This window comes from Nematolebias whitei, chromosome 3, assembly GCF_014905685.2.
Source record: "Nematolebias whitei isolate Nwh7 chromosome 3, NemWhi1, whole genome shotgun sequence".
NCBI lineage: Eukaryota > Metazoa > Chordata > Actinopteri > Cyprinodontiformes > Rivulidae > Nematolebias > Nematolebias whitei.
In genome coordinates this window covers 41783038-41800274 of record NC_056500.1, presented here as the reverse complement: position 1 = coordinate 41800274, position 17237 = coordinate 41783038, and the positions used below count along the sequence as shown (strand labels likewise).

General features: G+C 38.6%; 1 protein-coding gene across 1 annotated transcript; it reads right to left on the bottom strand.

The window, feature by feature from the left end:
• Positions 1-517: 517 nt before the first annotated feature.
• LOC119408138 (OCIA domain-containing protein 1) lies at positions 518-15577 on the bottom strand. Its single transcript, XM_037674976.1, has 8 exons — positions 15398-15577; positions 11189-11288; positions 9896-9949; positions 9769-9816; positions 9294-9417; positions 6389-6528; positions 781-930; positions 518-691 (listed from the first exon to the last, which is right to left on the bottom strand). The coding sequence occupies exons 1-8, from the start codon at positions 15443-15445 to the stop codon at positions 654-656; spliced, it is 702 nt and encodes a 233-aa protein (XP_037530904.1). The 5' UTR covers positions 15446-15577; the 3' UTR covers positions 518-653.
• Between the last annotated feature and the right edge of the window lie 1660 nt (positions 15578-17237).

Sequence of the window (17237 nt, the reverse complement as noted above, 5' to 3'; positions counted from 1 at the left end):
TATCATTCACAAATCTTGACAACTTGTCGAACAGATTTAATGAAATTTAATCAAAGATGTAAGCTTGGCCAAAATAAACGTGCAATATCTAGGTTTTGTGAAATAATCCCCAGTTGAGCAACTCTTTAAAGTGTATGCATTTTGTGCTTCAACAGTTGTAAAACTTGCTCAAATGTTGCTTTCTAATGTTAATTTAGTCTTACACCCTTTGGTAATTGACTTTTTATGAATATGCCACCATGTTGTTTTATGTGCTCTAACCAACAGTTCACAGCCCAAGACTCAGCTTTACTGTGGGACAAGATGCTGAACATCATGACAGAATATTTTTATATACTAAAAAGCTTATTTGTATATTAATGGGCCTGTGAGATTCAAATAGAGCAAAGCTGCAGAGTTCAACCTAAGTATGTTTTTTTTTACAAGTAAAAAATTATTCATTTTAGGAGGTTATTTAGCACAAAGAAGAGAAATTAAAATGACATCAATTTACCATCAGAGCAGAAAGAATCAGTCATCCAGTTCAGTTTTATTCACTCCTCCACGGTCATTTAGTTTACAAATTCACAACTACATGAACAGTGCAGAGCCCCTGTGTCCTGCAGTATCTGAGACCCCACGGCGCTGGTCCTGGTAGTCATTCCGTAAAGGCCTCATTCCTCCCAGGTATCTCCATAGATGTTCTTCATCACTGAAATGTAAGATGAATGAAAGGAGAAGACATGAAGTCTTTCCCAGAAATAGTTGAACGTGCACCCACTCTCGGCAGCAGCAGCGTACCCGGTTTCTTTGGTCTCTCCTTCTCTGAGGGCGCTTTGATCACCGTGTCAGCTTTCTGATTGAGCATCACCTCGTAGTTCTCCCTGTTTCTGAGTCTCAGGTTCTCATAGAGGATGGACTTCTTCGGCTCCTCGTCCTCAAATGACTGAACTGACAAGAACAGCAACAGAAACATTTTTACATCTGAGGGGTGGCGACACTCTCTGGTTTTCTAAACGTTTTCACAAACTGGTCAAAACTGTAAGTACTCTCCGGTCACGAATATTTTTAATTCTTTATTTAAAAAAATATTCTTTGTGATTTTCTTTTCCACATGTAAACTCAACAACAATGTAAACAAAATATTTAGTAAAAGGTCAAAAGTATTCAAATTTGGGTGGAAAAGGAGTTCTAAATAGTTGCATAGGCCTACTGAAAACAAAAAGCTTCGCTTTATTAAAGAAAATAATTCAATTTATTTGATTCAATGGGGCTATTGTTTTTGTTTTCTTGTACTTGACAAGTTCATTTTTGTCTTGGAAACAAAAGTGTAACAGTCACTCTTCTTACCATTTATATAAATAATGTAGGTCAAAACATTCCTGACGCCTCCTTACATCTCTATGCCGACAACACTGTTGTTTATTGCCGAGACAACACAAGGTTTTCCAACGTCTACAATCTGCATTTGACATCATTCAGTCAGACTTATTCCATCTCAAGCTGGTGCTAAACGCTGATAAAACCAAAGGGATGTTGTTTTCAAACAGAAAGTTGGTGCCAGCAACTCTTCCTCCTCTCTTCCATGCATGGTGTTCCTATTGAGTTTGTAGATTCTTGCAAATATTTGGGAATTTTGGTCGATAAATATCTCTCTTTTAAACCACATATTGAAAACTTTATAAAGAAACTGAAAGTAAAACTGGGTTTCTTTTTCAGAAATGAATCTTGGTCAACTCTGAATGCCAGGAAACACATTGTAGTTGCAAATTTCATACCAGCCATTGATTATGGTGACATTCTTTCCATGAATGCCCCTGCCAGCTGCTTGCAGATGTTGGATGTTGTCTACCATGGCGCGCTAAGATTCATAACTGGTTGTAACTACTGTACCCACCACTGCACTCTGTATTCACTGGTAAACTGGTCACCATTAACTTCACGCAGACTCTCTCACTGATTCATTTTCATCTGTAAATCTCTCCTTGGTCTGTTACCCTTTTACATCTTCTACATGTCACGTCGTCAGTGCAGTTACAACATGCGCTCTCAGGACATCATTACCTGCAGCGTTCCCTCAGTGAGAACTGAACTCGGCAAAAAGACCTTCTCTTACTCTGCTCTTGTAACCTGGAACACCTTACAAAAAGATCTGAAGCGGTCGACTTTGATTTTAACATGAAAATGTCAATAGAAAAAAAATCTATGCAAATATGTTCTTGCTTTTAGCATTGTCCCTTGTTTTATATGGTACCTTGATTTGACTGTTTTTATAACTACTTTTATTTGATTTTAATTGCTTTTTGTTGAATTGTTGTCTGATTAAAACAGGTCTCTTGAAAATGAGTCTGTGTGACTCAATGAGACTAATAGAGAACAGTCACTAAAAGTGGCCTGGCAGTAGACCCTTGAAGTGAAAATTTAATTTGTTTGCAGTTCAAATACCACTTGAGAAGTTTATTTTTTTAAATCTTCTGGACCCACGTCCTAAAAGGATGGTTGAAACACAGAAAAACTACAGCTGACAGTCACTGAGGGTGCATTCACACCAGCCCTGTTTAGTCCCGCTTTAATCGAACTCTAGCTAGTTTTCCTAGAAAGTCCGGTTCGTTTAGGGAGGTGTGAACGCGCCATTGAACTCTGTCATGGAACAAAAAGGCGAACTCTGGCCCGGGCTAAAACCTAGGTCTCGGTCCGGTAGAAGCGAACTCCAGCGCGGTTCAAGTACAGTGTGAATGCAAACAGACCGGCCCCGCTCCGCAGGGTAAACAAACACGCATTTCTCTGACCTCATATGGAGCCGTCAGCTTCCTTGTGTGGAAAAACAATATTCTCCATGGTCTTCTGTCTCATATTCTGCTCATGCTAAGTCCATTTTTGAAAAATGACAAAATATAACTCCTAAAACTGCTAAAACTTGATGCCACTTCATTTTTATTTTTATTTACAGAAGAAGACGTGTCTTCAGAGGTTTTTGTGTCGTTTCTTTTAGTTCTTGGTGCAGCGCCCCCACAGGCGAGCGGGGCAATAGGTTGGTTCAACAGGTTGACTCGACTGCACAGTGCAGTGTGAATGCAAACGCACCAGCTCAAATGTAAACAAAAGGTCATGAATATTGGTCCCGAACCGAGTCTACCGGACTATCTGGTGTGAAAACGACCTAAAACTGATTCTTAGAAGATTAGACCACTTCACCACTTGCTCTTGCCGAGATCGGATGCTTCTCCCCTCCCTCTCCGCTTTGCTGCTCTGTCTGTCTGTGAAACTGCTTGTGAGCCTCTCTTGCATTTCTTCCGAACCATAATTATGGACTGTTTTGATCAGTTGGTCCCTCAACTCAATTTACAACATTTCTTCGAAAAGAAGACAGGCTTTAGGCGAGTCGATTTGCCCTGTTTGCATGCATGCAGCTGGATATCTCATCGACTTGGAAGACTTGATGATGTGTCTATCTCTGCTGCCACTTGTGGATTTTAAGGACGCATATTTAATTGGATTTGTAATAACTGGTTCCTGCTTTTGGATTTGGCTGGTTGCTGGTTTTATCAACAATCAAGGAAGTAGTCGGCAGCAAATTTGGACCCGATCCCGCTGCTTACCATTATGATGGCTTGGTTCGTGTCTCGAGTACCCAGACTCAAATGCTTTGGGCTGAATGGATCAGATCTTGGGGATTTTTACTCAGTCACGTTCCATCGGTGTGGCCATTTAATTTGGACATTTTGGAACCGAGTCGACCAACACAGACTCAAGGTAGATGTCATTAAGTTCTGCCTGTCCCCAAAACAACTGTGTGTTTATCTGAATTTGGCTCCGCTGGCTGGCCTTGAAGGACATCTTATCTGAATTCACCTGGAGAACATGTGATCTGACGCTCACACCCCCTCCCTGAGGAATTTCCAACTGATAACCAGATGAAACCAGATGAATAAACTTGTGTCATCATTTCAGGACTCTTGGATTCTCATAATAGTTGTTATTCTTGGCCATTCCTCGACATACCTCGAGAATGTTTATGGATCTCACCGGAGGACATTGGCTGATTATTACATCCTTATCAGAACTCTTACAGTGACCTCGAGAGCATCTATGAACATGATCACCGCTCTCGTCGTCCCCCTCTGCAGAATGTCTACGTCATATGTGCTTGTTTGTGCGAGGTGTTTTTTTTAATTTTTATAACCGTTTTTTCTTCTCAGGCAGGAAAAAAAAAGTCTGATAGGAATTTTTTCGCCTCCAACTCCTACATGTGTCCAGTTTTCACTACTTTTTTTCTGTCTGAACAGATCTCACTTGTAAATGAGTCTTCTAGGCTCAATGTGACTTATTTGTTTAAATAAAGGTTGAATAAATAAATGAACTAATAAAGGTGATCAAATATGTAATTTATGTCCACCCTATACATTTTTTAACAAAGTCCAATTAAACTTGATTAATGAATAAATCAACAATAATTTTCTTTCAGAAATGTTTGTTACATTTAGCCAAGTTTAATGATTGGCTACCCAAAAGTCTTCTTTTTGGTAAACGTTTGTGGGCCTTTTCTCCACGAAATAGGAATAAAAATAACATGTGGTTAATTAGAGATGAAAAACTTGTTTTATACTTACCGGTAATATTTAACACTTTAAGATTTTCTTTCTGGTTTTTGTTAAATCTACAAAAATATTAAATTTCACACTGAAAATTAGCAAAAGGTGTTCGTCTGCATCAACCTCAAGTCTTCAGGTTTAAATGTCACCGTTCTTAAATTACAGCTGCAAGCCACACAAAACCCCTTAGAGGGTCGCACTGTGGACACTCGTTTAGTGTCAACTTTATTCAGTATTTTGAACAACTCTGCAGCTTTATAGACTGATGAAACTCCACATCAGTGTTAGGGAGGGGGAGAAGTTTTTGAAAATTTAAAGTCTAAATGGGCAAGTTAAAAAAAATGAAGCACCAATCACAGCAGTCTTTTTTGAAACACCGGGACCTGATAGTGACATGTAAACTTGTTTTGTAATGGAGATATTTTGTAGAGCTGTCACTTCTAACCCGAGCCCATGCCTGGCCCAGTCCGACCTGAAATTTGGGCTGGGCCAAAGTAATGTGCTGGATGGGCGGGTCGGTGTCAGGCTTTTGATTGCGTCTGTTTGACTGCGAGCTGACCTGCCGGTTGAAAGAGGTTTTAAAAAAAGTCCATATGACCAGCGACCCACCTGAAGCTAAAATGGACTGTACTTAGTGCTTTTCTATCTTATTGAGATACTCAAAGCGTTTTACACTAGAATTTACCCACGATGGCTGAGCACTTAAACAATAATCAGAGCTTTATCACATTCATACACTGATGGGACGCACATCAGAGGCAATGAAGGGTTCAGTGTCTTGTCCAGGGACACTTGGGCATGTGACTGCTGGTGGAATTGAACCCCCAACTCTTGCACTGGAGGACGACTGCTCTAACCACTCAGCCACAGCCGACCTCAGCTTAACTGGACTTGGTCGCTGCGTCAGCAGACAGGTGTGGCCAATGGCCCAAATCGGATCATCAGCCACGCACGTCCGCCGATGGTTAATAACTATAATAACTATAATATTATAATAACTATAATAATCCACTGACTCTTGTTAATAAACAAGAAATCTTATATTTTCCTTTCTTAGAAATATGTTTTAAAATCACATCAAACTGATTTGCTTACAAAAGCAGTAAAAGCTTAAATTTATTAATTTTTTTTAATTCGGGTTCGGGCCTGTAATCACGGATAATTGGTCGGCTTCAGGCTGGGCTCGGAAAAAATGATATGGGTTCGGGCCAGATTTTTTAGGCCCAAATGCAACTCTAGTGCTTTGGTTGAGAGAACACCTACATTCCCTCTATAAAAACACTCAGAACCAGATGTTTTCTGTCACTGCAGTTTATTTTGACATAATAATAAAATGGAAACAATGGTCACACGGGTGGGCTCAACTTTACTGCCAGAATAAGTGGACCCCTCTCCCTGTTAAAACCACTGGACTGGTAATAACGAAGGACTATAAAGATCCTTGGCTAGCAGGAAAAATATTAAGTTCAAGTTCAAGTAGGCTTATTGTCATTTCACTACATGTGGTACATGAGGTGGAACGAAATTGTGTACACAGGGTCCCAGTTACATCCAACAATAGCAAAAATATAAAGTTTAAAAAGAAACAGTAAATAAGGATCTAAGATATGCGCTAAACAATCCAAGATATACACTAAAAACTAATAATGTAAAACACAAAATAAACACATTAAAAGTGCTTTTGCTTGAAATGTCCATTCATACTTGATGTTTAAACACAGGTTCTGGTATGTTTTGGGCCACTTGCTACATCTCTCCACATTTGCCATGAAAGCATTATAAACTGGTAAAGTGTGTGTTGTGTGTCCATCAGGTACCTGGAGTGTCATCTGGCTCGCCCATTTGCCCATCACCTGTGGTGAAGCTGGACATGCTGCTGGGTGTTTCTGCAGGTTGGAACATGAGGGTGTCGTATGAAGGGACGTTTGGTTCTCTCACCTCTGGCTGAGTATTTAAACTGAGGAAGAGCAGAAACAAACAGCAACAAAAAACAAGCTTCAGGGTCTGTTAACAGCCAGAGAAAGGACTATTAACACAGCTTCACAGACCAGTATTTAATGGGATATTTCAAGCATTTTAAAGTGCTCTGTGTGGAAGGTAGGCACTTGTAGACTGAGTTTAGAACAAGCTCAGTTTGGAAAAATAAGTTTAATTTCTATAAACCTTTGCACCAACTACAGTTATATTTTAATTATTTACATGAAATGATCTGGTCATTTGCAAGCACAAAATGGCAGCAGCAGCTAGCTGTAACACTTCTGTTGCAGTCTGGGGTCAAATCCAGCAGGATGTAGTTCTCCTAGAACAACTGTAATGTGAAAATGACTGTGCCGCAACAGTTTCTATGTTAGTATTTTCATAAACTGCTATGAAATTAGGAAATGAAAGTTATTTTACCACAGCAACATCTGTTTAGAAAGCTGGTTCATCTGGACAAAGCCTCATTAGCTGCTTAATACGGTCCAAGCTGACCAACTTCCAAAGGTTTTGTGGCCTTAAAACAACTTCAATCTTTATTACCATATTTTTCGGCCTATACAGTGAGTAAAATAAGTATTTGAACAACCTGCGACTTTGCAAGTTCTCCCACTTAGAAATCATGGAGGGGTCTGAAATGTTCATGTTAGGTGCATGTCCACTGTGAGAGACATAATCTAAAAAAAAAAAAAATCCAGAAATCCCCATGTATGATTTTTTAATAATTTATTTGTGTGTTACTGCTGCAAATAAGTATTTGAACACCTGTCAATCAGTTCTGGCCCTCAAAGACCTGTTAGTCCTCCTCTATAACGTCCACCTCCACTCCACTGATTATTCTAAATTAGAAGCACCTGTTTGAGGTTGTTAGCTGCATAAAGACACCTGTCCACCCCACACAATCAGTAAGACTCCAACTACTAACATGGCTAAGACCAAAGAGCTGTCCAAAGACAACAGAGACAAAATTGTAGACCTCCACAAGGCTGGAAAGGACTACGAGGCAATTGCCAAGCAGCTTGGTGAAAAAAGATCAACTGTTGGAGCAACTATTAGAAAATGGAAGAAGCTAAACATGACTGTCAATCTCCCTCGGACTGGGGCTCCATGCAAGATCTCACCTCGTGGCGTATCAATGATCCTGAGAAAGGTGAGGACTCAGCCCAGAACTACACGGGAGGAGCTGGTCCATGACCTGAAGAGAGCTGGCACCACTGGTTCCATGGTTACTGTGGGTAATACACTAAGACGTCATAGTTTAAAATCATGCATGGCACGGAAGGTTCCCCTGCTTAAAGCAGCACACGTCCAGGCCCGGACAGTCAATAAAACTAAAAAATGTTGTCAACGCGAAAGAGTAAAGATGGGGCAGGTAACGCTCTCACTTTGAGTTTATACTCTTTGTTGCTGCGTGCTGTGGGTGAAATGCGTTCAGAGCGGAGAACTTGTTAGCAAAGAATAGAGTCCTAACATTTATTAAACATTACTTCTGTATTTAAAAAAAATTGTGCTTTGACAAACTAAAAAAAAAAGTAAAAGAGTAAAGAGGGGGCAGGTAACGCTCTCGCTTTGAGTTTATTCTCTGTCGCATGCGTGCTGTGGGAGACAAGCGTCCAGAGCATCACCAGCCGAGGAGGTGTCATGGTGACATGGTTTATTCATGGCTCCCCAAACAACAAGACAGACATATTTGTTCATAACTTTATTATTAGTGAGTCTGAGAGTTGCCGGATTTTAGCAAACAGTTGCCGAATGGACCCTGACACAATGAGAATGGTGCAAAAAACCTCAAAACCTAATCCCTGCCGAAAAATGTTCCCTGGGGGTCACGTGCGCCCCCTTGGCATTGCTCCAGGCCCCTCCAGGGGGGCGCGCCCCACTATTTGAGAAGGACTGGGCTGATGTAACTTATACGGCAGTGTGACGTGCACGGCGGAAAATACGGTATTCCATAACGCTAACACTATTAAACTTTCCCTTCACTGATACTTTCATATTAAGAGTTATTTTTGCAACAACAAAAAAAATGGAATTCCTGCCAGTTATGACCCCAGGCTGCACCTGAAGTGCTACAGCTAGCTACTAAAGCAATTCTTATTTTCACATAATGTATTTCAGTGTTTCCCCTGGTTTACTGGCCTTGGCAGGGCGCTCATATCTTCTGTGATTTTTGTCGACGGGAGTGGAGGACAGAGACACGTCTGTGTTGCTCGCTGCGAGGGACATGGAGCGCTACCTCCATTCCATAGTCACAACTTTTTAGCTAGCGCGTCTGTATTGCTAGCTTAGCGCAATGTCAGTGCCGGCAGTTGTCGACAGGGCGGAGTTCGGTAGGCAGTGCACTCCGTTCTGTAGACAGGGCAGGGCGCCTCGCTGGTAGGGGAAACACTGTATTTTGTTTAAGTAATTCTGCATTTTGAAGTGGATGACTGTGTCTAAAAGTGCCTACCTTCTACACAGAGCACTTTAAAATGCTTCAGACTGTGTACGAAGTAACACTTTTGGTAAAGCTATGAACTATTGAAGATGGAAGCTGCTTTAAGACGGCAGCAATCCACTTTCACCTCGACTATGTTTGGATTAGCCATTAACTCATCTATCCTGTCACGTAGAGTTTATTTCTCCAGAAGTGAAGCTGTTCAAAGAGCAATCCAGACGACAAAGTTATTATTTATTCACAACACCTCTTTCAAACGATCAATATATCCCTTTGCTGAGCATGATTGGTGGGAGTGTCCCACTCACCTAGACAGTCTCGCCTGCTGTCTCATGAGCTCCAAAAACTGGGAGTCCGGTAGGTTTTCGAACTTTTCCCGGCACTTTTTCAGGTATGACAACCTTCCAGCTATGTAGCCAAAGAAGCCAGCGACTGCGAGATGAAACATAATCTAATGTTATTTTAAATACAAATAGTAAATAAATGTTATTTGTGCAAATTAAATTAAAAAGATTAGGATAAAAGCAGTTCAGAAGATTTAGCCAAACCTTTTCACTCCTTTAAGTAGCAGGTTATTTAAAATATGGGTTTAAACATATAGTATATGCTGATGCTAACATGAGTTACAGCATCGTCTTAAATAAAGCCTAGAACAGTCAATTTAAACTTATGCTTTTAAGATTCTGCTCAAAGATTTTAATGCCAAGATTCAGTTGACATTGTGTAAAAGCTACTTCCTGCAGAAAGTTTGATAGTTTGTGGTGTTTATGTCCATGAACTTACAGCAGACTTTAGGCAGATATCCAAACCTTGGTGATACCGACAAAATCCCTACAAATATGAAAAAGATTTGTGTCAATTTAAAGATTATTGTATGTTCAAACTACAAACTGCCATTTCTGCAGAATACCTCTTGAAATTAGGTGCTTAGTAGTAGCCATGCTGATGACGGAGAAGGGAACAGCTGTGAAGGAAAAGAAGAACTATTATCAAAGATAAAATTCAAACAACCTCATCTCTGACTTAAGAATGCGGAAAGGTAAAACTATACAAGACGTCAACAAGGAAGAGGGCCGGCAATGGAGGAGGGGCGTACCAAAGAGACCATCTAATCACAAGCAGAACTGGTTTGTTCCACTTTGGAGTAAGCTGTTGAGGGAAGAATCAGTTTTGTTGTGCGTTTCCTTGACTGATGAAGCCTTCTGGATCGAAGGCGAAACGTTTCAGCACAAAAAAAGAAACTGTCCAGATGACCTGACTGAAAAATGTTGGATTTTATACCTGGATTATTGAGCATGGACTTTGTTGTAAAACTGCATAGTTGTTGTTTTGTTTGGTTGGTTTATTTCAAACAGGTTAACTATATTCTGATAATTAGTTTAAGCAAAAAAAGAGAGAAGCAAAAAGATGAAAGAAAAATCGACTTAAAAAGATTAAAAGAAAATCTACATAAAATAAATAAGTGCACAAGTATCGCTCCACTTTTTATTCAGCTCACGTGGAGAAAAGTACAAACTTATTTTACTCCACCCCTTCACCATTAGTTATCAATTATTATCTAATTCCTTATTAATACAAACACTAATGAAGATAAAACACATTTTCATTAGTGGTTGAATACATGATAATATACAAAGCTCTCATCAATCAATCCATCCATAAATCTTATGCTAAATATCTTGTTGTTCCATATTTTCCAAACGGAGCCCTTCACTCTCAGACCTCAGGTTTACTTGTGGTTCCTAGAGTTTCTAAAAGTAGAATGGGAGGCAGAGCTTTCCGCTCTCGCTTCACTCTTGTGGGAAATTTTCCTGTTTCTGTCTGCGAGGCTGACACTTTGTCTACTCTAAAACTAGGCTGAAGACTTCCTTTATGATAAATAAATCCTAAAGTTAGGTTTGACTTGGGTTTCCTGAGCTATCCCAGAGCAGTAAGAAAGTCTCAAAATTCACATTCACAGGCAAGTTCATCTGTCCGCAGCAGGTGATTTGTGCACACGTACTTGACAGTTTGAGCGCACAGAATATTCCTGCTTGTGCAAACTGAAATGTGAACATTTGAAAACCTGTTTATGCATTTGTGAATCTTGTAGTATGAATTTGTAGAACTTATGGATCTTAATGTGCACATACAATTTTGTCAAATCCTTGTGTGACTACTTTAGACACTAGTTATCTTCACAGATGTCCATGCATGAACGTACCTCTATAAAATAAACTCTCCCAAAAGCACTCGTTCAGCACCTTCACCTCCTCCTCTGTGGGAGTGTAGGTTGTCCTCAGCGCATTCTGCTTCGTATTTCTCTTTAAAAAACAAAAACAAAATCATCCATCCATCCATTATCTTTACACATGTCAAAATTATTTGCTATGTTTATGACCTGACTGAATATTGTCAGATTTTTACCTGGATTATTGTGCATGAACTTTGGTGCTATGCTTATGGTTTATGTAAAAAACCCAACACTCTTATTAAGTTTGGCTTTTAGTTATAAATTTCTTCCATTAGTTTTATTTTTAACCGTTTAAAATGTTGTTTTCTTTAGTAGACTGGGTAAAAGATGTCCTGAACATCCAGAAAATCAGTGATAACTTCCATTAATGTTTTTCAGCTGATCAGACCAATAATGACGAAAAATCACAACACATTTGTCAATATTAATGAGCAAACAGTTCCCCTAGATTTAAGACTATAATTTAAACTATTGTTTTGTTAGATCTCAATAAAAGAAACATAACATGGCGTTAGTGCAGATTTTAACAACATATCTTTATTATAAAACAGTGACAAAATGCTCTGAGATGCAGGAATGGGTATACCGGTAGTAGGGCTGGGGGATATGGACTAAAATGAATATTTAAATGTTTTTTAAGATAAATCACTATATACGATACGATTATATATGTATATATATATTTTTTTCCCCATAAAGTAATAAAAATATATTTCTGAGTCAAAGCTTTGTCCCAGTTGTCACAGATGTACATTTCTTAACAACAGCTGTAACTGTACAAAATAAATGTCTAAAAAATAAACTATTTAGATATATTAGTTTATTTTTTAAACCTTTATTTGCCAATATTAAATGAAAATCCACTTCAGCTGTGCCGCCTTCACGACGTTAGTGAGCGTGTGCGAACAGCCGATGCAGGTCTGACAGACTTCAGCCTCCTTTCCTGAAACAAATCACGATAAGAAATTCATTTAGCTGTGCTGTGCCTTATGTCAGGAAGAGAGAGGTGGCACTGCAACATTAATAAAGCAGCAGCTTATCATATCGCTAAAGACCCGGTCCTTAGCGGCTAACGCGTCTTCAGGGAAGGAGGCTGAAGTGTGTCGGACCTGCAGGTCAAAGAACAGAGTGAGCTGATGAAAGACAGAGCATCAGAGAAATGGATCATTCCTGCAGGAACAGAGGAAGCTGAAACACCACAAGCTTCAGGGTCAGATGATCACCTTGTTACAAGTTCTGGAAGTTAGAGCTCATTTAAAGGCAACATATATTTGTTGTAGGTTACATTTATGCTCAACAGATCTTAAGCTTTAATTTTATTTAGTTATTTTGGGGAAACTTCACCTGCACTTTAGTTTTTGTGGTGGATTTATTGTTCTATATTTTGTGCAGACTTTTTCAGTCTAAATAACAGAAGGATCATTTTTATTTTTATACAAACCGGATTCCAAAAAAGTTGGGACACAAAACAAATTGTGAATAAAAACTGAATGCAATGATGTGGAGGTGCCAACATCTAATATTTTATTCAGAATAGAACACAAATCACAGATCAAACATTTAAACTGAGAGAATGTATCATTTTAAGGGAAAAATCTGTTGTTTCCAAATTTCATGGTGTCAACAAATCCTAAAAAAGTTGGGACAAGTTCATTTTTACCACTGTGTGACATCCCCACTTCTTCTTGATTGGGGGGGGGGGGTGTTGTGTTTGTATTCAAGGAAGGAGGAGGGTGCCGCGTGGGAGAAAGAAGACAGCAGGCTGATTTTCAAGTATAACACTACACTGTATTGTTTATATCAATATAGTCTCATCTTATATCACAAAAAATACATATATCTTGATATTTTTTTTAATATCCAGATAACGCCCAGCTCTAACCGGTAGTTTTAAAAAGCCTAAAGTCAGAGGATGTGGATGGGAGAAATCTGCAGCTTCACAGTTAAATGTCAACAAATCGTGCTCCTTTGATTCAACGCCACACCTGAAAATTTGTTTTCACTTGGTCAAATCAAATTTTGAGGTGTGGCGTTTAAATAATTTAGAAATCTAAAACAAAAACAAGAAAAACAAACTAATTTTAAACAGGCTTTAAGCTTAAAGTTTATTAATTAGTTATTATTTTGTGTTGTTTTTAACTAAAACTTCTGATAGTGACATAGAAAAGTGTGCTATGAACTGGAAGAATGCCAATTTTCTTGAGAGCAAATAACTACTTTTCAAAATTTCATAAGGATTTATTTTTTGAAAAATTTGCAGGTTTTGCTGCTTTTCACCAGCTTTCATATGACAGACAGACAGACAGACAGACAGACAGACAGGTAGAAAAGAAGAGATCAATAATTCAAGAATTGTGCATTTTCAACCTACAGTGCTTTTTGTAAACATTTTTTATGTCTGATTCTTAAACTCTGAACTTTGACACGTCAGTGAAATTTATTGCAAATACAACCACAATCTTTTTTTCCTCAGGAAGTTTCTAAATACTATTTTTTTTATTTTCAGGAAGATGATTCTTGTTAATGTTTATAAAAGTTATAATAGTTGACTGTAGCATGCTGCATACATAGTACATTAAACATGTTGGTGGTATTTGATCAATATTCATTTAAAGATTCATGCAAAACATATATGATGGAAAATTTTAAACATAATTTTGACAACTATTTTTTTGTTTGTTTAAACGTCCTCAGATTTAGGATAGTTTACACATAATAAAAAGTTTGTAAATTAGTTTCTAATTATCAGATGAAACAGTGGGTCTTATACAAACTGATCTGTTACCAGAAACACAGCAGACACTTATTAAATATACTGTCTGGCCTAAAAAAAAAGTCGCCACCAAAAAAAAAAAGAAGAAAAAAGGTCACACACTAATATTTTGTTGGACCACCTTTAGCTTTGATTACGGCACACATTCTCTGTGGCGTTGTTTCGATAAACTTCTTCAATGTCACAAGATCTCTTTCCATCCAGTGTTACATTAATTTTTCACCAAGATCTTGCACTGATGATGATGGCAGATTCTGACCACTGCTCGAAGCCTTCTCCAACACATCCCAGAGATTCTCAGTGGGGTTAAGGTCTGGACTCTGTTGTGGCCAATCCATGTGTAAAAATTATGTCTCATGCTCCCAGAACCACTCTTTCACAATTCGAGCCCGATGAATCCTGCCATAGTCACCTTGGAATATGTCCGGGCCATCAGGGAAGAAAAAACCCATTGATGGAATAACCTGGTCATTCAGTACATTCAGGTAGTCAGCTGACCTCATTCTTTGAGCACGTGCTGTTGTTGAACCTGGACCTGACCAACTGCAACTACCCCAGATCATAGTACTGCCTCCACAGGTTTGTACAGTAGACACTAAGCATGAGGGGTGCATCACTTCACCTGCCTCTCTTCTTACCCTGATGCACCCATCACTCTGGAACAGGGTAAATCTGGACTCATCAGATCACATGACCTTCTTCCATTGCTCCAGAGTCCAATCTTTATGCTCCCAAGCAAATTGAAGTATTTTATTTCCAGTTAGCCTCAGTGATCAGTGGTTTTCTTAAGGCTACACAGCTGTTTAAGAAATGAGAAGCAACTCATTGCACCAGTTGGGGTTAAATAACTAGTTGCAGCTGACAGATAATCACCCATGCAGTAATGATCCAACAGGAGGCTCGTACCTATTTGCTTAGTTAAATCCAGGTGGAGACTTTATTATTTTTTTTTTTTGGTGCAGTGTACTTTTCTCCTCCATGTTATGTGTGTAATTCCTCGTTTACTTGATATTATGTGTTGGTTAGTTCAAGAGTATTTTTTTTCATATTATTAGCAGTTTAGCTTTCTTTTAATACATTATAACAAGGTGTATAAACTAAATGTTGAATTCTGTTGTGGTTTAGCGCTATATAAACTGAATTAAATTGCTACATGCATTTTAACGATTACACATTGGTCCTTAAATAAACTAGAAATTAATGTATTATATTATTTTTGCTGATCATTTGTATAATTTATTGACTTATTTATTTAACGTGATTTTGAGCGCAGATTTAAAAAAAATAGACATTAAATAAAACCCGTCTTTTCTGCGACTGCTCTTAGCCAAAGTCAACGCCAGCTAGCTAGAGTTAGCTGACATGTTAGCACCGAAGTTAGCTTGTTTGTTTGTTTATTTGTTTACCTTGTCATCTCTGCGCTCCACCTCCTCTGTAAAACTGGGGGATGACATACTGATGCAAGGCTTGCCCTCAATGAGTCTTCAGATCATGCACATTAACAAAATGTAAGTAATTCACGTAGCTGTCTTGTTCATTGCGCCGGACAAAGTCATAACTCCTGCACGCTCATGTAACCCGGAAGTGAAAGTGAAAAAAATCAAGAATCAAGCAAGAATAAATGAAAGCGTTGTTGTCATCATTGCTACACGATAACGGACACATATACAAATTAAGTGGGTACATAAATTAAAAAATAAATAATAGACAGAACGGTGCTATCTGTTTATCCTTCATCTTTTATTTTGAAAATTGAAACCTCTTTTCAAGATGGACATTTCCAACCAGCGCCTCCTAGTGGTCATGGACAACATTACAGTCACCTTACACATTCATGACGAAACATGTTTGCACAGAAGAGGCTGTTTTGCTTGCTAGTATTTATTTAGTTGTTTATACAAGATTTTGCGACATATAACTTTATATCCATCCATCCATCCATCCATCCATCCATCCATCCATTGTATCTGCTTCTCCTGTACTTGTCATAGGGAGCAAATGTCTAGCTCCAGCAGTCACTGCTGAAAGGCAAACCTGTAACCTTCTCGCTGTGAAGCAACAGGTCTAACCACTGAACCTCCGTGCAGCCCGTTATATTATTCCTTTAACCGATCTACCCACTCATCAACAGTGCATTTTTTTCTCTTGAATGGGAAGTGTAGCTTGTAGTATTTTTACTGATAATGTATTACACATATTACTATTGTGCCACAGAAGTCCCGAATTTTCCACTTTTTTTTTTTGTATCATTTGTATAACTTACTTCGGTAGTCTAAAATGCTTACTGATTTTTTTAAATGTTCTTTTTAATGTTTGTGTCTTGTTAATGTGTGATTTGCTTTTCTGTCTTATGTCATAAATAAAACAATAAATCAAGAAACTACACAAGATGGCATTAAATAATACATCAAAGAACACAATTTACAAACTGAGGAGAGTAGTCCTGAAGTTTTTGAATGGAAAAATGTCCCATTCTTGACTGATGTAATCTAGCTGTTCATTAGTCCTAGGCCTTCTTGAATTATTATTTATTTATTCATTTTTTGCTTTAACTTACAACAAATGTTTGTAATTGGTGACAGGTCCAGTTCAGCGTCTGCACTCTTCTATTACAAAGCTATGCTGTAGTAATTAAAGCAGTATGTGGTTTAGTTTTGTCTCGCTGAAATATGCAAGACCTTCCCTGATAAATACATGTTCTGAATGAGAGCATATCTTGTTCTGAAACCTGTTTAAAGTTTTCTCCATTGATGATGCCTTTCCAGATGTGTAAGTTGCCCATGCACTCCCATACCATCAGAGAGGCAGGCTTTTGAACTGTGTGCTGAAAAAACAGACTGCACAGTTCTTCTCCTCTTTATGGAGGATGTTGCATCAGAGCTTTCCAAATCAAACTGCACATGTCATATTTCACATATATAGATTCGTGGAAGTGTTCCTGAGCCCATGCAGTGATGTCAGAACAGAATCAGACCTGTTTCGATGCAGTGGCCCCTGAGGGTCCCAAGATCACGGACATCCAAAATTGACTTTCAGCCTCGACCTTTGAGCTCAGAGATTTCTGATGATTTTATGAATTGCACACAATGACAAAATAAATGTATTCCCTTTTTTGTTTATTGCAAAACACTTTGGTGAAAGAGTTGGACTATTTATACGCAGTTTTTCAGACTGTTGAACCTCTGCCCATCTTCACTTCTGAGAGAGTGAACCTTTTTAAAATGCTCCTTTTATACACAGACCTCT

Excerpts from the sequence above, each read along its gene's own strand:
- LOC119408138 (XM_037674976.1), bottom strand. The coding sequence starts at position 15,445 with ATGTCATCCCCCAGTTTTACAGAGGAGGTGGAGCGCAGAGATGACAAG. Across the intron at positions 11,289-15,397 it reads TGGAGCGCAGAGATGACAAG|AGAAATACGAAGCAGAATGC; the intron begins GTAAACAAATAA and ends TGTTTTTTAAAG. Across the intron at positions 9,418-9,768 it reads ATATCTGCCTAAAGTCTGCT|TCGCTGGCTTCTTTGGCTAC; the intron begins GTAAGTTCATGG and ends TTCATCTCGCAG.